The sequence below is a fragment of the Crinia signifera genome, chromosome 3, assembly GCF_055691185.1.
Source record: "Crinia signifera chromosome 3, ASM5569118v1, whole genome shotgun sequence".
Classification (NCBI taxonomy): Eukaryota; Metazoa; Chordata; class Amphibia; order Anura; family Myobatrachidae; genus Crinia; species Crinia signifera.
In genome coordinates, this window is record NC_139219.1 from 334,449,715 (window position 1) to 334,475,173 (window position 25,459).

At 42.2% G+C, this 25,459-nt stretch overlaps 1 protein-coding gene and 1 pseudogene across 1 annotated transcript in view; both read left to right on the plus strand.

The window, feature by feature from the left end:
* LOC146063091 (vomeronasal type-2 receptor 26-like) overlaps window positions 1-23,834 on the plus strand; it is a 97,616-nt gene extending 73,782 nt beyond the window's left edge. Inside the window, exons 3-6 of the mRNA XM_083175105.1 lie at window positions 340-463; window positions 18,477-19,106; window positions 22,462-22,767; window positions 23,776-23,834. Of these exons, the coding sequence (XP_083031231.1) occupies window positions 340-463; window positions 18,477-19,106; window positions 22,462-22,767; window positions 23,776-23,834 (1,119 nt within the window). The remainder of the gene's footprint in view (window positions 1-339; window positions 464-18,476; window positions 19,107-22,461; window positions 22,768-23,775) is intronic.
* Window positions 15,058-15,991, plus strand: LOC146062435 (vomeronasal type-2 receptor 26-like; annotated as a pseudogene).
* Window positions 23,835-25,459: the final 1,625 nt, after the last annotated feature.

The window sequence follows — 25,459 nt, forward strand, 5'->3', positions numbered from 1 at the left end:
TGCCCACCAATTTTCTTTCTGCAACAAAGCTGCCGTCCAATCCTTAAAAAAGACAAATAAATTTTTATGACCTGTTTTGGAGAGGTCCATTGAGACAAAATGTTTTTTTTTCTTTTTTAATGGCCGATGTCAGCTTTACTAACAATGAACGAGAACCTTTGGAGAGTACATTAATATTTTTCTTTGTGAAAAATATTATTAATGCTGCAAATGGGAACAATACCTATCTCAGAGATTGAACCAGGCCCCCCCAGGCCTGGAAAATAAGTGCCCGCCCTCCTCTTGGCATGTGTGCATCATCAGAAGGAAATACATTGACATTGACATTCTTATCTCTAGGTCCCGAAGTCTCAGTGCTCAGAGAACTGTAAGCCAGGAGCTATGAAAGTGCTGATGTCCGTTATATATTCCTGCTGTTATAGCTGTGTCCAGTGCTCCGAGGGGGAAATATCCAATGTAACCGGTATGAGTTAGATATACATGTGTTTATCCTTCAAAATGACCTGCATTATTATTATTATCCTTCATGTATCTTCCATGTTAAATTTGCAGCGGAAAAAAAATGCAAAAGAAAATATGCCCAACGCTAGCAGTCTATGAGACACGGCATGCCAAGCGGGGCTGTCTTACATGACATCAGCAAAGATATACAGTCAGAGGGTACCTCTGTTACACCATGCCATTTGGCCCCAGGCCTGGGTTGCCTGGTAGTATCTGAGAAGTTGGTTCCACTGCTAGGTATACCCAGATGTATTGCCAGTAGATATAGGTCTCATTCTATAACCTTATAGCAATGGGCAGGCCCACCATTAGCGGCAGTACTGTGGGTCCTGGTGTCTCAGGCACAAACAGAGGGGAGGTGCCTCCTGTGGCAGCAGTGTTGATTGGTGCCACCTGCTGATTGCATTTTACATATGGAGCAGGTTGTGTGCCAATCAGAACTTGCAGACTGGCTGCTGATCAGGAGCTGCCATAGCACTAGCTCCTGATTGGCTTCTGGTCCACAAGCTCCGATCGTCTTGGGGCCTTTTATCTTTAGCACAATACCGCTTTCAGATTTTCCTAGTGCCTAAAATAATAACTAGGGCATGCTAGAACTTTTAGAACCATTCCCCATCCCACGCATAGTCTGCTGATATTCATATTACTGTGAAAAAAACAGATTGATATATCCTCCACTGGCGCCAATATCATAGGATAATACGTTCTTGTATAATGGGAAACATTCCTCTTCTCCAAAATGGGAAAAGCCAAATGCCTGTATATAAATACCGTACGTCCCTCTGTGAATATAAGGGCTCCTCTTCTCCGAGTATACACAGCTCAAATGAATCCTAAGGGAAACCACCAAACTGATATAGATAAGCTTCCTGAGACTTCGTCCCTCATAGAGTCCGTACTCATTCGATGGTGACCCAAAACAAAAGATGATTGGGGAGGTATATAGTGTAAAATCATTTATTGGATAAAATTAACATTTAAAATTGGAAGACAGCTGAAATAAATGGCATATTACCGTTGATGTTAGAGAACCAGACAAAAATCTAAGTTCTCAAATTAAGCAGAGATGAGCGGGGCTGGTCCCGGTGATAGCGCAGAGATTTGTTTGATAAGATTAGATATGATTGATAACCCAAACCTGTATATATTTACTTTATTACCTTTAAATATAACGGCAGCGCTGAAATGATTGCACACCCACCAACCTTGTTATAAAATGTATGACAATGCTTTACTTGAAAAATCGTTTCATGACAGGTATTTGCAAATGCAGACTAACACAAGAAACATACAATTTATTAGCTAATACTTAAACAGTAATTCTAACTCAAATCAAAATGGACACATTTCAAGGACAGTGATCAGCCATGATTAAACCTCCTTCATAATTACCTCCAGCCCCCCGTGCTTGCTGGTTCTTCCTCAACTGCCCTTTTCCTCCTTCTCTAACTCTGATATTTAAACCCTAATCACATTAATTAATTACTCATAAGCATTAAGTTTATTGGCAAGCTCTGCTTTCAATCATGATGTCATAATTAACCCAACACCCAACTTCAGTGGCCTTGGGGGTCTACGCATGTGTGGCCTTGTTCCCATATAGTTGATGTTTGTGAAGTCTAGGTGTCTGTACTTGCTCCATTATACTGTCAACATCACATTCTTAAGCTTCTAAAACCAAAAACAATTCTCTATAAGAAATCACTTTTACAGAACTGTTCTGAATGATCAGCCATTTTATAATGTTATTATGCAAGTCATGCCTAACAAAATGGCCGCCGTTTCTGACATATTATAACTGTTCAGCGCAAAGGGAAGGCCTCATACGCAGTGAATAGTACATTGTGCAACAAGCTAAAGTCACCTGCAGCAATAAATAACAATATTTGAGAAAACAGAGTATAACAAAAGTATAGAATTATTGATGCGTTATTTCTGTTTTAACACCGGGATGACAGCCACCATTCCTTCTAGGTGCTTAGTGGTAAGTCCAATAAGTCCAGAGATCCTCCAAAGAATAGTCCTGAATACTCCAAACGCATTTTTGCCTGCTTGATGCAGTCTTTTTCAAGTATTAGGACTCTCAAGTGCACCTTAAATACCCCTCCCATCCAATCCAGAGATAGAAAACAAAGATAGACATGCATGGTGTCCAATAATAATTGTTCTCGCAATGTGCGAGTGCAACATCCAGTTAGCGGGTGACAGCTTCCGGTATCGCTCCTGAACGCGGCGCTGCTTTGTGGAGATGCATGCGTCCATACAGCATAAACTTCCTGTCAAGTGTGGCAAAGCTCTCCACAGTATAGATGGATTGTAATGCCGTAGTGTGATAGAGACAATGCCCCACTTCCGGTAGAGTGTTTGGTGGAAGATGCACAGAATAATTTCCAGCCATTATCATGGATTTGTCCATATACTATGGGTGGAAGAACAGAGTATTAGTAATGATTATATTGTGCAAATTTGCCAAGCATATGTAAAATACAGAATACAATATATAACATATATAAAAAACATGTAATAAAATACGTTAAAATGTAAATGATTAAATAAAATCGGAAAGTGACAGTGCAAATTCATAAAAAACATTTAACCTCAAAATCGAGGTTAAGACCTCCTGGTTTCAATGTGTTAAAATTATATATGCACTTCTTTTCCTCCTGTGCCAATCTGGTAGCGAGATTTTTGGTGCGTGCATTGCTATACATTTGTTTGATGCCCAGAAATCTCACAATATGATTGGTAGATGAACAGTGTTTAAGCTTAAAATGATGTGAAAGGGAATGAGATTCCAGACCCTTTGTTATATTTTTGAGATGTTCCCCTATCCTCACTTTCAAGGGTCTGGAAGTACGCCTTATGTATAATAAGTGGCATGAACATTCAATGGCATAAACAATGTTCTTGCTGTTGCAAGTCATGAATTCCCCAATCTTATGTTGTACTCCATTGATGGTTATTTCAGCATATTTGGTAATGCCCCCATAATCCACTGTTCTGCAGCCTTTACAGCTGCCACATCTGTGGAATCCCTTAGTAGCAATATTCCCAGTGAGTTTAGAAGTTATGAGGGCACTGCGGACCAATTGATTACTAATATTGGGCGCCCTACTATAAATTAACTTAGGATGGGCAGGAAGATGGGTTCCCAAATCGGGTCCTTTTTGAGGATGTTCGAATGTTTCCTAAAGGAACGTTCAACAGTTTTATACTTAGCATTAAAATTAGTTATAAAAGCCAATTTAAAATCCTCATTTGGATTGATTTGTCTCACTGTGTCAGTGAGGAGGTCAGTTCTATTGAAAAGGTCAGTAGCAGCTAATTTTTCTTCGATGATAGTCGTATCGTAGCCGCTCTTAATAAATTTATGTGACATATTAGTGACCTGTTCTTTGTACACAGTATCATCGGTACAATTCCTTCTCACTCTCTTGAACTGACCCCCTGGTATGGCATCCAACCATTGTGTATGGTGGCAACTGTCACGTTGGATGTATGCCTGACAATTGGTTGGTTTGGTAAAAGTTTTAGTTTTAAAAATACCATCTTCTACATAAATACTGACATCTAAAAAAATCAATGGAGCTATTGCTAATATTAAAAGTGAGTTCTATGTTTCTGTTGTTTGAATTTAGATGTTGGCAAAACTTTTCCAAATCTGCTTCATCCCCTCTCCATAAAAACATGATATTGTCAATGTATCGTTTCCAGGTCACCAGATTTGCCCCATATGGATTATTGGTCCATACAGATGGGGTCGGGCTCTTCTTTGCTGGCGAATCGCCAGAACGTCACCTCTGGCGATCCGCCAGCAGCCCAGCTCACCATCTGACTGAGATATACACTCGGGGGAATCGATCGGAAGGGGACGCGCATGCATCTCGTGCAGGTGCGTCCACTTCACACTGTACAGATGGCGGCTGGAGGGGGTTGGCGGCTGGTGTCGCCATCGCCATCCCCTGCACGGATGAGTCCTGCACTATCTGTATGTTCTCTTGCTCCCAATGCCCCATAAAAATATTGGCATATCTTGGGGCGAATCTGGTGCCCATCGCGGTGCCGTTTTTTTTGTAAATAAAAGCAATCTTGTAATAAAAAGTAATTTTTGTTAAGAATAAAATCTACACTTTTCCCTAAAAAATCCTGAAGGTTACCATCAATATTACTCTCCTGGAGATATTTCTTGACTGCAGTGATGCCATCTTGATGCTTAATAATAGTGTATAAAGATTTGACATCAGCAGTCACCATAAATAAATTTTCCTCAAATTGGATGGTGGAGAAAACATTTAAAATATTTTTTGTGTCTCTGAGATGGGAGGGATTGGTCAGGACTAACGGTTGGAGATTGAAATCAATATACTCCGATAAATTGGCCATGATCGAGTTTGTGCCTGACACAATGGGTCTACCAGGCAGATGGGTAATACTTTTATGGACCTTGGGAAGCAAGTAGATTACAGGAATGGAGGGTTCCTGGTTGAGGAGGTGTTTTCATCGAGGACGCCACGTTGTCTATATGTATCTAATAATGTAATCAACTTCTTGGACATGTTCTCGGTGAGGTCTGCTCTCAATTTCTGGTATGTTGTCCTGTCCTCAATATGTGACAGTTCTTCCCTAACATACCACCCCTTATTCATAAGTACGATACCCCCCCTTTATCGACAGGTTTGATAATAATTTCCTGGTTGAAGGGCATCTCTTTCTTTTTTAGTGAGATTATATCTAATGCCAGTGTATTGTATGTTCCTGACATCCTCTTGTATAAGAGTACTGAAGGTCTCCAGGAAATTCCCTTTTACATGTATAGGGTATAAGATGGATTTGGGTTTGAACCTACTCCCTGTCTCTACCTTTGGGACCACAGGTGTAGAAACTATGGTTTTGGTGTCTTTCTGTAAGAACTTTTTGAGACATAACTTCCTCATATATTTATGGATGTCCACAAATGTTTGGAACCTGTTGATATTGTTAGTAGGGGCATATTTAAGGCCTTTCTCTAACACCGACATTTCTGAGGGGTTAAGAGCATAGGAGCTGATGTTCAATATTTTGATCGCAGGAGTTTCTTCCCTTGTTGGGACCACGGCAGGTTGTTCTGACAGGGTATTTCTTTTAGCCCTCCTCTTTTTCTTAGTCTTTTTGGGCCTTTTTGTCCCTGCTCGTTTACCCCTCCTAGTTCTAGTAGGTTTTAACGTCTCCACAGGGGATCTGTGTTTCCGTCCCCTAAAAAAGGGACCCGATTGGATTCCCTTCATAGAGGTTGGAATCTATTTCTGAAATGTAGGGGTGAGAAAGATGTTTCCCTAAGTCTTGATCTCTCTACTCTTTCAGATTTATTAGAGTGACCGGTGAATTCATTATAGTGGTTAACATATCTTGACTCCCTATGACTGGGAGGCGGTTCCCTGTTATCAGATTCGGGATGGGTACGCCAATTATCGACCCTTGGGTTATTGGGCCTATTTCTGAACCTCTTATTAATCCTATATGGGGAGCATGATCGATGTGATTGATGGAGACTCGATCTATCATGATAGTCGCTCTCATCCCTTTGCCTCCGTGGTGGTGATCTCATTCTATTGGGCTGTTTTTTTTTTTTTTTTGGGGGGGGGGGCGCTAGGTACATCCTCTATTTCCTCAGGATCATCACTTGAATCAGCTTCCCTCTTGAATTTTCGCACTTTTCTGTCAACTAGTGTTCTTTCTGATTTTTTTATGTTATAACGTATCTGTTTCTCATGTTCTAGGTATTCAGGGAGGGTAGATAAGGGTTTCAAAAGATCTTTGAATTTATTGATTTCCTCATCCAAGTTTTTTAAGTTCCCTCTTCCTTTTGGTAATAATGAGTTCTATCAATCTGAAAGAGCAACTTTCTATGATTTTATCCCGTTATTCTTTAAAAGTTTCACTATTCCAAGTTTCACGGTGCTAAAGGAGGCTTGTTTATTTATTTTAAGTCCCCTAGGTATCAAATGGTGGCTGAGGTATTTCTCTAAGGTTACTATTTCCCACCATATTCGATTTTCTTTTAAAAGAGTGCTTTCTAATTTCCTCATAATGTTATCCAAACTTTCATCAAGTAACTCTATTTGATCTTCATCATAATTAAATACATTCTCAAATAGAGACATTCTGTGTTCTCTGTAATTAAACATCATAGCAGCACAAATTACCAATAAACTAATAGGGTAAACAATACAATGCAAAAGAAGGGGAAGTTTATGGTGAATGTGCGCTGGATTGGCTGCCTTGTGGGGGTTATATCAAATAGTGGTAAGCCTATAACCACTCGAAACCAACATCTGAAAAAAACAGATTGATATATCCTCCTCTGGCGCCAATATCGTAGGATAATATGTTCCTGTATAGTGGGGAACGTGCCTCTTCTCCAAAATGGGAAAAGCCAAATGCCTGTATATAAATACCGTACGTCCCTCTGTGAATATAAGGGCTCCTCTTCTCCAAGTATACACAGCTCAAATTAATTCTAAGGGAAACCACCAAACTGATATACAGTAGATAAGCTAAGTTTGCACAATATAATCATTACTAATACTCTGTTATTCCACCAATAGTATATGGACAAATCCATATACACCACACTCTACCGGAAGTGGGGCTTTGTCTCTATCACACTACGGCATTACAATCCATCTATACTGTGGAGAGCTTTGCCACACTTGACAGGAAGTTTTTGCTGTATGGACGCACGCATCTCCACAAAGCAGCGTGCTGGAGCGAAACTGGAAGCTGTCCGGATGTTGCACTCGCACATTGCGAGAACAATTATTATTGGACACCATGCATGTGTTATGATGCCCACGGGGACCTTGGGTATTACGGCTGGTTGATGAATGCAGGAGGTCAGCCGGGACCGCCGGTTAGGATGGCCACAGCGGATGCTACTCTCACTCTGTTGAGACCCTGAGGCAGATGGTAAACCACTGCAGAGCTAGGCTTCACCTGTGGCCGCCGCGTCTGAAGGAGGGAGTTAGGCCCGCTCCAACCCTGATGCAGCTAGGTCTTATGTTATGGACAAAGGGTAGACGATTGCCACAGGGTACTCAAAAGGACTGCTAACTACTGAGCCTAGCTGGGAGATGAGCCCCTGACTGCCGGCACCAGGCCAAATCGGGGAGCGACCGAGTCGCAGACACAAGTGGGCCAGAGGAGGAGTCCCCAGCAGAAGCACAACAGGGAGGACGACTCCTCAAAACACAGAAGACCAAAAGGAAAGTTCCCTGCCAAAAGGATCCTAATAGAAGGTACAGATGTAGAGACCCGGAGGGGTAAATACTACAGAACCCATGGAGGGGCACGGCCACGGCGGGCCACGGGAATTTGCTGGACTATAAATACTGAGCCCACAGAGGGCCACCGACTTCAGGAGAAAAAGACCCAGGCTCTACAGGAGCACTTACATGACCCACGAGAGATGGAAGATGAGGGCCGAACGTAAGCGCCCACTGAGGCTGGATACAGGAAGAACCAGGACAACGGAACACTGGATACTGAAGAGCCAGACACCGGAAGGCTGACACAGGAAAACGGACACTGGAAAACTGAGCCACTGGAAAGCTGACAAGGAACACTAGGACACTGGAAAGCTGACAAGGGAAACTGAGACACTGGATCGAAAGATCCGAGACCTAGGAAGCCTAGGGGACCGGGTATGGAGACGGAACACATAGCAATAAACTCTGGGAACCCAAAGCTATAACCGGCGTCTGTGCCCAGCAGACGCCGGCTATTTATTTAAAACTCGCGACGCCTGACTGACGTCAGGCACGCAAACTTGCGTCCGACAGGCGGAAGCTCGGGGACGTTGCCTGGCAACGTCCCGACGCTTCGTCCGAGACCGAGGCTTGGAACGCTGCCCGGCAGCGTCCACGGCCTCCTCACTCTGCCTGATGTCCGCCGTCCGTCCGGGTGTACTGTAGCCCGGACGGCGGCTTGCAACAGTACCCCCCCCTTCAGGAAGGGTTAACAACCCTTTTCCACCGGGCTTATTGGGAAATTGTCGGAAAAAAGACCTTCTTAAGTTGGGCGAATGTAAGTCTCTATCCGAAACCCAAGACCTCTCCTCGGGACCGAACCCCCTCCAATGTACGAGAAATTGCAAAGAACCCCTCACAAGTCTGGAATCAAGGATTTTCTCAACACAGAACTCTTGTTGGCCTTGCACCATTACTGGGGCGGAGCCCTTCCTCAGCCTGCACGGAAATCTTTGTGAAAAGACCACTGGCTTGAGGAGCGAAGCGTGGAAGGTACTAGAAATTCTGAGGGACTTAGGTAGAGCAAGACGGAATGCTACCGGATTAACCATCCTGACAATCTGGTAAGGGCCAATAAACTGAGGCCCCAGTCTCGCCGATGGTTGGTGAAGCTTAATATTACGGGAGGATAACCACACCCAGTCACCAACTTTGAAACGGCAAGGATGTCTGGATTTGTCAGAAAATACCTTTTCTCTAAACGAGGCTTCTTTAAGGGCCAGATGGACCTTTCTCCAAGTAACTCTGAGTCGAGAGGCTGCTGAAGAGGATGGACCGGGGGCATCAGGTCCCAAAGAGTTAGCCCGAGGATGAAATCCATAGACCGTAAAAAAGGGCCAGGCTTTGGACGCTGAATGATGTGCGTTATTATACGCAAATTCAGCTAACGGCAGGAAACTGACCCAATCATTTTGCATTTTGGAAACAAAGACTCTAAGATATTGTTTAAGAGACTGATTGAGACGTTCCATTTGCCCATTTGCCTGTGGATGGAATGCAGAGGTGAGACTGGTCTTTACTTTCAGGGCTGCACAAAACAGTCTCCAGAACTGTGCCACGAATTGTGGCCCACGGTCGGACACTATATCACTGGGCAATCCATGCAACCGAAAAATGTGCTGAAGAAATAAAGTGGACAGTTCCTTGGCCGAAGGTAACTGTCTTAAGGCCACAAAGTGTGCCATTTTGGATAATCTATCGATCACGACCCAGATGACCTGGCACTGGGACGAGATCGGAAGACCAACAATAAAATCCATGGCCAGATGAGACCAAGGCCTGCTGGGAACAGACAGAGGCAACAATTCTCCTAATGGTCGGACGCGTGGAACTTTATGATGGCACAGTCCGGACAAGACAATACAAAGTCTTTATTATCCTTGGCCATCCCTGGCCACAAGACCACATGAGAGAGGAGAGCGAGCGTTTTATACACTCCTGGATGGCCAGCAATTTTGGAGTCATGACATTCTGCCAGAACCCTGCGTCTTAGTAACGGAGGAACGAACAATCTGTTCTCTGGTGTTTGGGCTGGAGCTTGTCCCTGTGCTTGACGGAGGAGACCCTCCAAGGTTTGACTCACTCCAGCATGAATACAGGACGTGGGAACGATGGACCCCAACTTGACTGTACTCTCCTGTTGAGGTAGAAAACATCTAGAAAGGGCGTCAGCTCTGATGTTTTTTGATCCAGGCCTATACGAAATAATAAAATTAAATCGCATAAAGAAAAGAGCCCACCGAGCCTGGCGAGCATTCAGTCTTTTGGCTGACTCGATGTACTGTAGATTCTTATGATCCGTTAAAACAAGAATCTGATGAGCTGCACCTTCTAGCCATTGTCGCCACTCGTCAAAGGCCCATTTTATGACAAGTAATTCCCTGTTGCCTACGTCATAATTGGACTCTGCCTGAGAAAATTTTCGGGACATGTAGGCACAGGGGTGGAATTGTAAAGACTCAAGATCTCTCTGAGAGAGAACCGCCCGGGCCCCTACTTCCGAGGCGTTGACCTCCACGACAAAAGGCAGCTCGGGATTGGGATGTTTAAGAATCGGCGCCGAAATAAAGGCTTGTTTCAAAGTCTTAAAGGCTTGCTCCACCTGCGGACTCCACACTGATGGATCCACCCCTTTTTTGGTTAGGGCCACCAAGGGTGCCACAATAGATGAAAAAGAATGAATAAAGCATCTGTAATAATTGGCAAAACCAAGAAACCGCTGGACTGCCTTTAAATTAGAATCAAGAATGGCCTGCAATTTCTTAGGATCCATTTGGAACCCCCGGGAAGAAATAATATAGCCAAGGAAAGATACTTGGGTCACCTCGAATTCGCATTTTTCTAATTTAGCGAACAACTGGTTCTCCCTCAGTTTCTGTAATACCTGGCGCACTTGTGCTCTATGTGAGTCCAAGTCTCGGGAAAAAATTAAAATATCGTCTAAATAGACCACTACAAACTTGCCCAGGAATTCTCGAAGAACGTTGTTTATAAAATCCTGAAAGACGGCTGGGGCATTGGAGAGACCGAATGGCATTACTAGGTACTCGTAGTGCCCCGTCTGAATACTGAACGCCGTCTTCCATTCGTCCCCCTCCCTGATTCTTATCAGTTTATAGGCCCCTCTCAAATCTATTTTAGAAAAAATAGTAGCGGATCGTAGCTGGTCAAACAGAACCGTAATCAAAGGAAGGGGATAGGTGTTTTTTACCGTAATTTTGTTGAGGGACCGGAAATCTATGCAAGGCCTCAACGGCCCATCTTTTTTTGACACAAAAAAGAAACCGGCACTGAGAGGAGATTTTGAGGGTCGAATAAAACCCTTTGCCAGACTTTCTTGGATGTATTCATCCATTGCCTTAGTTTCTGGACCAGACAAGGCGTACAGCCTGCATTTCGGAAAAGGGGCATTGGGGATGGCACAGTCCTATGGCCAATGAGGAGGCAAACTATCGGCCTTGCCTTTAGAAAATACGTCACTAAAATCCTGGTATGGAACGGGAACCCCTGCTAATGAGATGGAATTTACTGGGAGTGAGGAATGGAACCACTGTTGCTGACAATGGGAACTCCAGTGGGCAATCTCCCTCCGATGCCAATCAATGATGGGATTGTGCTTCGTCAACCAGGGGAAGCCCAATATTATGGGCACTGAAGGACATGATGTTAAAAGAAAGGTAATCTCTTCCTGGTGAAAAAGACCAATTTTTAATAGAACGGGAGGAGTCTGAAATGAGACCACCCCATTGGAAAGCACTCCACCATCTAAACCCCGTAGGGATATGGGAACCGGAAGCGGGAGTTGGGGAATCCCCAAGCTCTGGGCGGTGGCTACATCCAGGAAGTTTCCTGCCGCACCACTGTCAATAAAAACAGACCCTGAAAACTTACACCCCTGGAAGGATAAATACCCCGGTACTAATAGTGAATATAGAGAGGAAAATAACTGAAGGCCAAAGTGAACCCTCTCCCCGCTCACTTGGCCCGGCCTTTTACTGGCCTATTGGGACAATTTCTCAAAATGTGACCTTTACCACCGCAGTATAAGCAAAGGCCTGAGCTCAGTCGGCGAGCCCTTTTCCTCGTGGGAAATGCGGGTTGCCCCAAGCTGCATTGGCTCCTCACTTTCCTCAGAGGTCATCGGCATGTAAGGAACAATTCGAGTGAGAGAGCCCCGTTCAGACCTCCGCTCACGGAGGCGACAGTCGATTTTAATGGCTAACTCCATTAACTTATCCAGCGTTTTAGGAGCTGGATATTGAATAAGACAATTCTTTATCTTGTCAGCCAGACCACAGCGAAATTGGCTGCGTAAGGCTGGGTCATTCCAGCCGCAATCGTTTGCCCATTGGCGGAACTCAGTACAGTAGGACTCAGCTGGATCTCTCCCTTGCTTAAGGGCTCTAAGATGAGTTTCCGCTGAGGCCTCTCGATCAGGGTCATCATATAATAACCCCAAGGAGCTGAAGAAATTGTCCAGCGAGGTCAAGGCTGGGCTGTCTGATGGTAGTCCGAAGGCCCAGGTCTGAGGGTCACCTTGAAGTAGAGAGATAACAAGACCAATGCGCTGGGCCTCGGAAGAGAATGAGCGTGGCTTGAGCCGAAAATACAGCTTACAGCTCTCACAGAAATTAAAAAAGGTTTTGCGATCCCCCGAAAATCGATCTGGAAGGTTCATCTTAGGGTCTGAACCCCCTGTCTCTGGGGGACGCATTCTTTGCTCTTGGGCCGTTACTTTCAAGGACAACTCCCGCACCATCTGAGTAAGCCCTTGGAGCTGATCCGAGAAGGTCTGGGGAGTACTCATAATAAATCACAAAGAAAAAAAAAAAACAACACGACATAAAACACAGTAAGAGACCAATATGGTCTGTAGATTCTGGCCGGTTATAATGTTATGATGCCCACGGGGACCTTGGGTATTACGGCTGGTTGATGAATGCAGGAGGTCAGGCGTGAGCCCGTAGCCGGGACCGCCGGTTAGGACGGCCACAGCGGATGCTACTCTCACTCTATTGAGACCCTGAGGCAGATGGTAAACCCCTGCAGAGCTAGGCTTCACCTGTGGTCGCCGCGTCCAAAGGAGCGAGTTAGGCCCGCTCCAACCCTGATGCAGCTAGGTCTTATGTTATGGACAAAGGGTAGACGATCGCCACAGGGTACTCAAAAGGACTGCTAACTACTGGGCCTAGCTGGGAGATGAGCCCCTGACTGCCGGCACCTGGCCAAACCGGGGAGCGACCGAGTCGCAGACACAAGTGGGCCAGAGGAGGAGTCCCCAGCAGAAGCACAACAGGGAGGACGACTCCTCAAAACACAGAAGACCAAAAGGAAAGTTCCCTGCCAAAAGGATCCTAATAGGAGGTACAGATGTAGAGACCCGGAGGGGTAAATACTACAGAACCCACGCAGGGGCACGGCCACGGCGGGCCACGGGAATTTGCTGGACAATAAATACTGAGCCCATGGAGGGGCTAGAACCACGGCGGGCCACCGACTTCAAGAGAAAAAGACCCAGGCTCCACAGGAGCACTTATGTGACCCACGAGAGATGGAAGATGAGGGCCGAACGTAAGCGCCCACTGAGGCTGAATACAGGAAGAACCAGGACACCGGAACACTGGATACTGAAGAGCCAGACACCGGAAGGCTGACACAGGAAAACGGACACTGGAAACCTGAGCCACTGGAAAGCTGACAAGGAACACTGGGACACTGGAAAGCTGACAAGGGAAACTGAGACACTGGATCGAAAGATCCGAGACCTAGGAAGCCTAGGGGACCGGGTATGGAGACGGAACACAGAGCAATAAACTCTGGGAACCTAAAGCTGGGCACAGACGCGGCCATTTATTTAAAACTCACGCCGCCTGACTGATGTCAGGCGCGCGCGCTTGCGTCCGACAGGCGGAAGCTCGGGGACGTTGCCTGGCAACGTCCCGACGCTTCATCCCAGAGCGAGGCTTGGAACGCTGCCCGGCAGCGTCCATGGCCTCCTCGCTCTGCCTGACGTCCGCCGTCCGTCCGGGTGTACTGTAGCCCGGACGGCGGCTTGCAACAGCATGTCTATCTTTGTTTTCTATCTCTGGATTGGATGGGAGGGGTATTTAAGGTGCACTTGAGATTCTCCTTGAAAAAGACTGTAACAAGCAGTCGAAAACGCGTTTGGAGTATTCAGGACTATTCTTTGGAGGATCTCTGGACTTATTGGACTTACCGCTAAGCACCTAGAAGGAACCGTGGCTGTCATCCCGGGACCAGCCCCGCTCATCTCTCCTTAACTTGAGAACTTAGATTTTTGTCTGGTTCTCCACCATCAACGGTAATATGCCATTTTGTTCAGCTGTCTTCCAATTTTAAATGTTGATTGTATCCAATAAATGATTTTACACTATATACCTCCCCAACCATCTTTTGTTTTGGGTCACCATCGAATGAGAATGGACTCTATGAGGGACGAAATCTCAGGAAGCTTATCTATATCAGTTTGGTAGTTTCCCTTAGGATTAATTTGAGCTGTGTATACTCGGAGAAGAGTAGCCCTTTTATTCACAGAGGGACATACTGTATTTATATACAGGCATTTATTTATTTATTTATTTATTAGCAGTTTCTTATATAGCGCACACAGATTCCGCAGCGCTTTACAGAGAATATTTGACCATTCACATCAGTCCCTGCCCCAGTGGAGCTTACAATCTATATTCCCTACCACATGTACACGCACACACAGACATTCTAGGGTTAATTTTGTTGGGAGCCAAATTAGCCTAGCAGTATATTTTTGGATTGTGGGAGGAAACCGGAGTACCCGGAGGAAACCCACGCAAGTACGGGGAGAATATACAAACTCCGCACAGTTAGGGCCATGGTGGGTATTGAACCCATGACCTCAGTGCTGTGAGGCAGTAATGCTAACCATTACACCATCCGTACTGCCCCATTTGTCTTTTCCCATTTTGGAGAAGAGGAACGTTCCCCACTATACAGGAACGTATTATCCTACGATATTGGCGCCAGAGGAGGATATATCAATCAGTTTTTTTCACATGTTGGTTTTGAGTGGTTATAGGGTTACCACTATTTGATATAACCCCCACAAGGCAGCCAATCCAGCGCACATTCACCATAAACTTCCCCCTTTTTTGCATGATATTAATTTTACTGGCATTGTACAAAAACATGAATTAGGCCCTAAATGGCACCCATAAATTATTTTTATTACAGTAAGAATGTATCAATGTTTTTATTTGTTGATTAGTTTGTTGCGCCAATGTCAGTAATCAGCCGTTCTGTATGTGGTTTTATTGTTCCAGACAGTGAAAATTGCCTGAAGTGTGCTGACCATGAGTGGCCCAATGAGAAGAAGACTCAGTGTGTTCCCAAAGAGCTGGAATTTCTGTCCTACACAAATGACACAATCGTTGTTGTTATATTGATAGCATCTTTATTTCTTTGTATTTTAACTTTTATGATACTTATTATATTTATTTTGCACCATGACACACCTCTGGTGAAAGCCAATAACAAGAACCTGAGCTTCCTTCTCCTGGTCTCCATCATGCTGAGCTTCCTCTCTGTGCTCCTGCATGCTCCGTCAGATCTCCTTTGGAGTCCTCTTCTCAGTGGCCATATCTTGTGTCTTAGGAAAAACGATCATGGTTTATATTGTATTTAAAGCCACCAAACCTGGAAGTCCATGGAAAATTTGGGTCAGCACCAAGCTGTCTAATTGTGTAGTATTGTTGTGCTCATCCATCCAAGTGATAATATGTGTGAGTTGGTTGACTATCTCCCCACCTTTCCAGGAGCTGGACACTCATTCTTATCTGGGAAGGATCATTGTTCAATGTAATGAAGGATTAGTTGTTGGATTCTACTCTGTCCTGGGTTATATGGGAATCCTGGCAGCCATTAGTTTTATTACAGCTTTCTTGGCCAGGAAGTTACCAAACAGCTTTAATGAGGCCAAATACATTACCTTCAGCATGCTGGTCTTCTGCAGTGTCTGGACTACCATGATCCCAGCTCTTCTCAGCACCAAGGGGAAATATATGGTGGCTGTGGAGATCTTTGCGATACTAGCTTCATGCGCTGGACTTTTAGGTTGTATATTTTTTCCAAAATGTTACATTATCTTATGGAGACCGGAACTAAACACAAGAAAACATCTACTTGAGAAAGAAAATAATCTGTGTTACTCATGAACATTCGCTAAAATATTAACTAATACTAATGATAATAATGATGACAATGATGATGATGATGATTATATGACTCATGAGTTGTGGACAAGTCTGACTGGATGAGGAGGTCATTCTAGAGTTTAAGGGAACTCAGGTGGTGGTCATTAGCAGAATAATGTGTAATGAGAGAGAGTCTGAGGAAGCTATGGTGTAAATGTTGGGGGAGGAGATAAGTTGTAGGCTTTGTAGGTTAATGATGGTTATTACATTTGCTGTGAAGAATATGAAGCCAGTTGAGGTACTGGTAGCAGGATGGAAGCAGAATAGAAGAAATAGAATGGGAAGTAGATTTGAGGAAAGACTGAAAAGGGAATGAGATGTGAGTTCAGAAGGCCAAAGAGGAGCAGAGCACAGTGGTCTAGGTGAAAATGATGATGTTGAAGGATGGTGTTAAAGGTTGAGGAAGGTCTGATGCAGGAGATACTGTATTATTGAGGTAGAAGTAGCAGGAGTGGGAGCGGGATTGAATGTAGGGTTAAAGATAAAAAGAGGACAGAATTGAAGATGACACCTCGAGAGTGGACTATGGGAACATATTACATATAGATGGAGAGAGGGACATTTTCAGGAAAAAAAAACACAATGACTTTTCTTTTAACTATATTGATTTTAAGTAAGAAGGTTTCATAGGGAGTGCAAATAAATCCTTTGCATACAATTTAACCTTGTACCAGTTCTTTTTAATTTCCCACATCCTCAAATACATTGCATAACTGTTAGATTAGAATTATGAGATTTTAGACATAAACAGTGGGTACCATAAGTTTGTCCTGACTTGGTGAATGGTCCGTATAATTTTCATGGTCCTCTCATGTTTAATGGGACAGTGGTTGAAAAACGCTGGTGTAAATAATCAAGTATATTCAGGAGAGAAATAGCTTGGGGCAAAGTGATAATATAATGATGGGGTCACAAATTCAAAGAATTGTTTGATACTTGGAAATTACATGGGGAAACTGATACTCAGATCAAATACTTTGAAGCCAAGCTGAAGACCTTTGTCACTAAAATGGTGAAGTTAGAGAGTGATGGAGGGAAGGATGGGTTGCCCCATAATGGAAGATATGGTGATTTTTTGGTAGATCTGTGATTATTTTGTTTTATTGCTAACCAAGAAAGATAAGTCCTGTGAAAAAGTAAATTGTCAAGGATAGTAGAGGGTATGTCCTTGGTTTTGGCATGTAGTGAGACATGAGGAGATTAAGGGATGAACCGAGCTAAGTTGCCATAAGAATTAGACATTCCATAGGTCACATTAGTTGGGTCTATTTTGTGGAGGCAAAATGGGAGTATTTACATGAAGAACATCATTTTGGTGAAACTTTACTCTTACCCCATAGCAGAAAAATAGGGCAGTTTCCAATTTTAAAGCATATCTATAATATTCATTATGAAGGGAGAGAAATTGGCATACTGAAGGTTGGAGAGATCCAAAGTGATTCGGATTCCTGAATTCTGAAACTTAGAGATGTTCCATCTAAATAGTTGTAAACTTGGGGCATTTGAGAATGAGAAGCTGAGGCTAAAATCAACATCACTTCAGCCATGTCAATCTTAATCTTAGAGCCAGACACCAAACCTAACAAATAAATAATTTTTAATAACTCTGTATGAGAGGTTTCATGTTCAGGGAGGAGCAGAATAACATCTTCAAATAGTATTAAATTAAGTTTAATATTTACCACATGAATTCCATTTAAAGTAAGAGAAATATGAAGGACAATAGCCAGGGGTTCTAAGACAATAGCACATAGGGGAGACAATCGGCAACCATGGATAGCACTGCTTTGGATTTGAAATAGGGAGGACAAATATTGGACAATACTGTGGTCGTGGTCCTGTCCTGATGAAGCCCAGTGTTTGGCCAAAAAATCAACCTAAAATCTAACTTTAATGCAGTAAGTAACACAAACTTTCAGTCAACAAGTACCTGGTGCGTATACTCTTATTTACAGATATTTGAATATATATATCAGTTTGGTAGTTTCCCTTAGGATTAATTTGAGCTGTGTATACTCGGAGAAGAGTAGCCCTTTTATTCACAGAGGGACGTACTGTATTTATATACAGGCATTTGTCTTTTCCCATTTTGGAGAAGAGGAACGTTCCCCACTATACAGGAACGTATTATCCTACGATATTGGCGCCAGAGGAGGATATATCAATCAGTTTTTTTCACATGTTGGTTTTGAGTGGTTATAGGGTTACCACTATTTGATATAACCCCCACAAGGCAGCCAATCCAGCGCACATTCACCATAAACTTCCCCCTTTTTTGCATGATATTAATTTTACTGGCATTGTACAAAAACATGAATTAGGCCCTAAATGGCACCCATAAATTATTTTTATTACAGTAAGAATGTATCAATGTTTTTATTTGTTGATTAGTTTGTTGCGCCAATGTCAGTAATCAGCCGTTCTGTATGTGGTTTTATTGTTCCAGACAGTGAAAATTGCCTGAAGTGTGCTGACCATGAGTGGCCCAATGAGAAGAAGACTCAGTGTGTTCCCAAAGAGCTGGAATTTCTGTCCTACACAAATGACACAATCGTTGTTGTTATATTGATAGCATCTTTATTTCTTTGTATTTTAACTTTTATGATACTTATTATATTTATTTTGCACCATGACACACCTCTGGTGAAAGCAAATAACAAGAACCTGAGCTTCCTTCTCCTGGTCTCCATCATGCTGAGCTTCCTCTCTGTGCTCCTGTTCCTCGGTCGTCCTGTAGATGCCACCTGCATGCTCCGTCAGATCTCCTTTGGAGTCCTCTTCTCAGTGGCCATATCTTGTGTCTTAGGAAAAACGATCATGGTTTATATTGTATTTAAAGCCACCAAACCTGGAAGTCCATGGAAAAATTGGGTCAGCACCAAGCTGTCTAATTGTGTAGTATTGTTGTGCTCATCCATCCAAGTGATAATATGTGTGAGTTGGTTGACTATCTCCCCACCTTTCCAGGAGCTGGACACTCATTCTTATCTGGGAAGGATCATTGTTCAATGTAATGAAGGATTAGTTGTTGGATTCTACTCTGTCCTGGGTTATATGGGAATCCTGGCAGCCATTAGTTTTATTACAGCTTTCTTGGCCAGGAAGTTACCAAACAGCTTTAATGAGGCCAAATACATTACCTTCAGCATGCTGGTCTTCTGCAGTGTCTGGACTACCATGATCCCAGCTTATCTCAGCACCAAGGGGAAATATATGGTGGCTGTGGAGATCTTTGCGATACTAGCTTCATGCGCTGGACTTTTAGGTTGTATATTTTTTCCAAAATGTTACATTATCTTATGGAGACCGGAACTAAACACAAGAAAACATCTACTTGAGAAAGAAAATAATCTGTGTTACTCATGAACATTCGCTAAAATATTAACTAATACTAATGATAATAATGATGACAATGATGATGATGATGATTATATGACTCATGAGTTGTGGACAAGTCTGACTGGATGAGGAGGTCATTCTAGAGTTTAAGGGAACTCAGGTGGTGGTCATTAGCAGAATAATGTGTAATGAGAGAGAGTCTGAGGAAGCTATGGTGTAAATGTTGGGGGAGGAGATAAGTTGTAGGCTTTGTAGGTTAATGATGGTTATTACATTTGCTGTGAAGGATATGAAGCCAGTTGAGGTACTGGTAGCAGGATGGAAGCAGAATAGAAGAAATAGAATGGGAAGTAGATTTGAGGAAAGACTGAAAAGGGAATGAGATGTGAGTTCAGAAGGCCAAAGAGGAGCAGAGCACAGTGGTCTAGGTGAAAATGATGATGTTGAAGGATGGTGTTAAAGGTTGAGGAAGGTCTGATGCAGGAGATACTGTATTATTGAGGTAGAAGTAGCAGGAGTGGGAGCGGGATTGAATGTAGGGTTAAAGATAAAAAGAGGACAGAATTGAAGATGACACCTCGAGAGTGGACTATGGGAACATATTACATATAGATGGAGAGAGGGACATTTTCAGGAAAAAAAAAACACAATGACTTTTCTTTTAACTATATTGATTTTAAGTAAGAAGGTTTCATAGGGAGTGCAAATAAATCCTTTGCATACAATTTAACCTTGTACCAGTTCTTTTTAATTTCCCACATCCCCAAATACATTGCATAACTGTTAGATTAGAATTATGAGATTTTAGACATAAACAGTGGGTACCATAAGTTTGTCCTGACTTGGTGAATGGTCCGTATAATTTTCATGGTCCTCTCATGTTTAATGGGACAGTGGTTGAAAAACGCTGGTGTAAATAATCAAGTATATTCAGGAGAGAAATAGCTTGGGGCAAAGTGATAATATAATGATGGGGTCACAAATTCAAAGAATTGTTTGATACTTGGAAATTACATGGGGAAACTGATACTCAGGTCAAATACTTTGAAGCCAAGCTGAAGACCTTTGTCACTAAAATGGTGAAGTTAGAGAGTGATGGAGGGAAGGATGGGTTGCCCCATAATGGAAGATATGGTGATTTTTTGGTAGATCTGTGATTATTTTGTTTTATTGCTAACCAAGAAAGATATGTCCTGTGAAAAAGTAAATTGTCAAGGATAGTAGAGGGTATGTCCTTGGTTTTGGCATGTAGTGAGACATGAGGAGATTAAGGGATGAACCGAGCTAAGTTGCCATAAGAATTAGACATTCCATAGGTCACATTAGTTGGGTCTATTTTGTGGAGGCAAAATGGGAGTATTTACATGAAGAACATCATTTTGGTGAAACTTTACTCTTACCCCATAGCAGAAAAATAGGGCAGTTTCCAATTTTAAAGCATATCTATAATATTCATTATGAAGGGAGAGAAATTGGCATACTGAAGGTTGGAGAGATCCAAAGTGATTCGGATTCCTGAATTCTGAAACTTAGAGATGTTCCATCTAAATAGTTGTAAACTTGGGGCATTTGAGAATGAGAAGCTGAGGCTAAAATCAACATCACTTCAGCCATGTCAATCTTAATCTTAGAGCCAGACACCAAACCTAACAAATAAATAATTTTTAATAACTCTGTATGAGAGGTTTCATGTTCAGGGAGGAGCAGAATAACATCTTCAAATAGTATTAAATTAAGTTTAATATTTACCACATGAATTCCATTTAAAGTAAGAGAAATATGAAGGACAATAGCCAGGGGTTCTAAGACAATAGCACATAGGGGAGACAATCGGCAACCATGGATAGCACTGCTTTGGATTTGAAATAGGGAGGACAAATATTGGACAATACTGTGGTCGTGGTCCTGTCCTGATGAAGCCCAGTGTTTGGCCAAAAAATCAACCTAAAATCTAACTTTAATGCAGTAAGTAACACAAACTTTCAGTCAACAAGTACCTGGTGCGTATACTCTTATTTACAGAGATTTGAATATATATATCAGTTTGGTAGTTTCCCTTAGGATTAATTTGAGCTGTGTATACTCGGAGAAGAGTAGCCCTTTTATTCACAGAGGGACGTACTGTATTTATATACAGGCATTTGTCTTTTCCCATTTTGGAGAAGAGGAACGTTCCCCACTATACAGGAACGTATTATCCTACGATATTGGCGCCAGAGGAGGATATATCAATCAGTTTTTTTCACATGTTGGTTTTGAGTGGTTATAGGGTTACCACTATTTGATATAATCCCCACAAGGCAGCCAATCCAGCGCACATTCACCATAAACTTCCCCCTTTTTTGCATGATATTAATTTTACTGGCATTGTACAAAAACATGAATTAGGCCCTAAATGGCACCCATAAATTATTTTTATTACAGTAAGAATGTATCAATGTTTTTATTTGTTGATTAGTTTGTTGCGCCAATGTCAGTAATCAGCCGTTCTGTATGTGGTTTTATTGTTCCAGACAGTGAAAATTGCCTGAAGTGTGCTGACCATGAGTGGCCCAATGAGAAGAAGACTCAGTGTGTTCCCAAAGAGCTGGAATTTCTGTCCTACACAAATGACACAATCGTTGTTGTTATATTGATAGCATCTTTATTTCTTTGTATTTTAACTTTTATGATACTTATTATATTTATTTTGCACCATGACACACCTCTGGTGAAAGCCAATAACAAGAACCTGAGCTTCCTTCTCCTGGTCTCCATCATGCTGAGCTTCCTCTCTGTGCTCCTGTTCCTCGGTCGTCCTGTAGATGCCACCTGCATGCTCCGTCAGATCTCCTTTGGAGTCCTCTTCTCAGTGGCCATATCTTGTGTCTTAGGAAAAACGATCATGGTTTATATTGTATTTAAAGCCACCAAACCTGGAAGTCCATGGAAAAATTGGGTCAGCACCAAGCTGTCTAATTGTGTAGTATTGTTGTGCTCATCCATCCAAGTGATAATATGTGTGAGTTGGTTGACTATCTCCCCACCTTTCCAGGAGCTGGACACTCATTCTTATCTGGGAAGGATCATTGTTCAATGTAATGAAGGATTAGTTGTTGGATTCTACTCTGTCCTGGGTTATATGGGAATCCTGGCAGCCATTAGTTTTATTACAGCTTTCTTGGCCAGGAAGTTACCAAACAGCTTTAATGAGGCCAAATACATTACCTTCAGCATGCTGGTCTTCTGCAGTGTCTGGACTACCATGATCCCAGCTTATCTCAGCACCAAGGGGAAATATATGGTGGCTGTGGAGATCTTTGCGATACTAGCTTCATGCGCTGGACTTTTAGGTTGTATATTTTTTCCAAAATGTTACATTATCTTATGGAGACCGGAACTAAACACAAGAAAACATCTACTTGAGAAAGAAAATAATCTGTGTTACTCATGAACATTCGCTAAAATATTAACTAATACTAATGATAATAATGATGACAATGATGATGATGATGATTATATGACTCATGAGTTGTGGACAAGTCTGACTGGATGAGGAGGTCATTCTAGAGTTTAAGGGAACTCAGGTGGTGGTCATTAGCAGAATAATGTGTAATGAGAGAGAGTCTGAGGAAGCTATGGTGTAAATGTTGGGGGAGGAGATAAGTTGTAGGCTTTGTAGGTTAATGATGGTTATTACATTTGCTGTGAAGGATATGAAGCCAGTTGAGGTACTGGTAGCAGGATGGAAGCAGAATAGAAGAAATAGAATGGGAAGTAGATTTGAGGAAAGACTGAAAAGGGAATGAGATGTGAGTTCAGAAGGCCAAAGAGGAGCAGAGCACAGTGGTCTAGGTGAAAATGATGATGTTGAAGGATGGTGTTAAAGGTTGAGGAAGGTCTGATGCAGGAGATACTGTATTATTGAGGTAGAAGTAGCAGGAGTGGGAGCGGGATTGAATGTAGGGTTAAAGATAAAAAGAGGACAGAATTGAAGATGACACCTCGAGAGTGGACTATGGGAACATATTACATATAGATGGAGAGAGGGACATTTTCAGGAAAAAAAAAAACACAATGACTTTTTTTTAACTATATTGATTTTAAGTAAGAAGGTTTCATAGGGAGTGCAAATAAATCCTTTGCATACAATTTAACCTTGTACCAGTTCTTTTTAATTTCCCACATCCCCAAATACATTGCATAACTGTTAGATTAGAATTATGAGATTTTAGACATAAACAGTGGGTACCATAAGTTTGTCCTGACTTGGTGAATGGTCCGTATAATTTTCATGGTCCTCTCATGTTTAATGGGACAGTGGTTGAAAAACGCTGGTGTAAATAATCAAGTATATTCAGGAGAGAAATAGCTTGGGGCAAAGTGATAATATAATGATGGGGTCACAAATTCAAAGAATTGTTTGATACTTGGAAATTACATGGGGAAACTGATACTCAGGTCAAATACTTTGAAGCCAAGCTGAAGACCTTTGTCACTAAAATGGTGAAGTTAGAGAGTGATGGAGGGAAGGATGGGCTGATGGAGGGAAGATATGGTGATTTTTTTGGTAGATCTGTGATTATTTTGTTTTATTGCTAACCAAGAAAGATATGTCCTGTGAAAAAGTAAATTGTCAAGGATAGTAGAGGGTATGTCCTTGGTTTTGGCATGTAGTGAGACATGAGGAGATTAAGGGATGAACCGAGCAGTAGCTAAGTTGCCATAAGAATTGGACATTCCATAGGTCACATTAGTTGGGTCTATTTTGTGGAGGTAAAATGGGAGTATTTACATGAAGAACATCATTTTGGTGAAACTTTACTCTTACCCCATAGCAGAAAAATAGGGCAGTTTCCAATTTTAAAGCATATCTATAATATTCATTATGAAGGGAGAGAAATTGGCATACTGAAGGTTGGAGAGATCCAAAGTGATTCGGATTCCTGAATTCTGAAACTTAGAGATGTTCCATCTAAATAGTTGTAAACTTGGGGCATTTGAGAATGAGAAGCTGAGGCTAAAATCAACATCACTTCAGCCATGTCAATCTTAATCTTAGAGCCAGACACCAAACCTAACAAATAAATAATTTTTAATAACTCTGTATGAGAGGTTTCATGTTCAGGGAGGAGCAGAATAACATCTTCAAATAGTATTAAATTAAGTTTAATATTTACCACATGAATTCCATTTAAAGTAAGAGAAATATGAAGGACAATAGCCAGGGGTTCTAAGACAATAGCACATAGGGGAGACAATCGGCAACCATGGATAGCACTGCTTTGGATTTGAAATAGGGAGGACAAATATTGGACAATACTGTGGTCGTGGTCCTGTCCTGATGAAGCCCAATGTTTGGCCAAAAAATCAACCTAAAATCTAACTTTAATGCAGTAAGTAACACAAACTTTCAGTCAACAAGTACCTGGTGCGTATACTCTTATTTACAGATATTTGAATATATATATATATATATATATCAGACCAGCATTCTCCCTGAATAAGTACAATAACCTGGGTGCCCCCTGGACCATTAATGTAGTGCTCCGTCTCGAACAAGCAGCGGCACTCCACAGGATTGTTCGAGATATATATATATATATATATATATATATTTATTTAGACAAACTTTATTTCCAGGGATATAAACAAGACAACACTCCTATTTCAATGTGAATTCAACACAGAGAGATTTATTTATCCATATAATTTGAGCATATTATGTCTAATGCACAGTATTCTGTCTTTGTGGCCCTTTTATATGAGATACATAGACAATTTGTTTTTGATCTGGACTGGCACTCGGGAACAGCTAGATGAGTTTGTTCTATATCTCAATGGACTTATTAGGTTTACATGCACCAGTGACCCGGTGACCATAAGTTTCCTTGATGTAATGATATCTGTCACTAATGGACACTACAGCACAAAGGTGTACAGAAAACAAACAGATAAAAACACACTTCTGGCTTTCAACAGGTTTCATCCTCAACCCTTAAAAACAGGGTTACCCTTTCCACAGCTAATTAGAGTTACTAGTATAACATCTAACCATGATGATCTTCAGAATGATCTAAACAGTATGGCTCAAAAATTCCTGGATCGAGG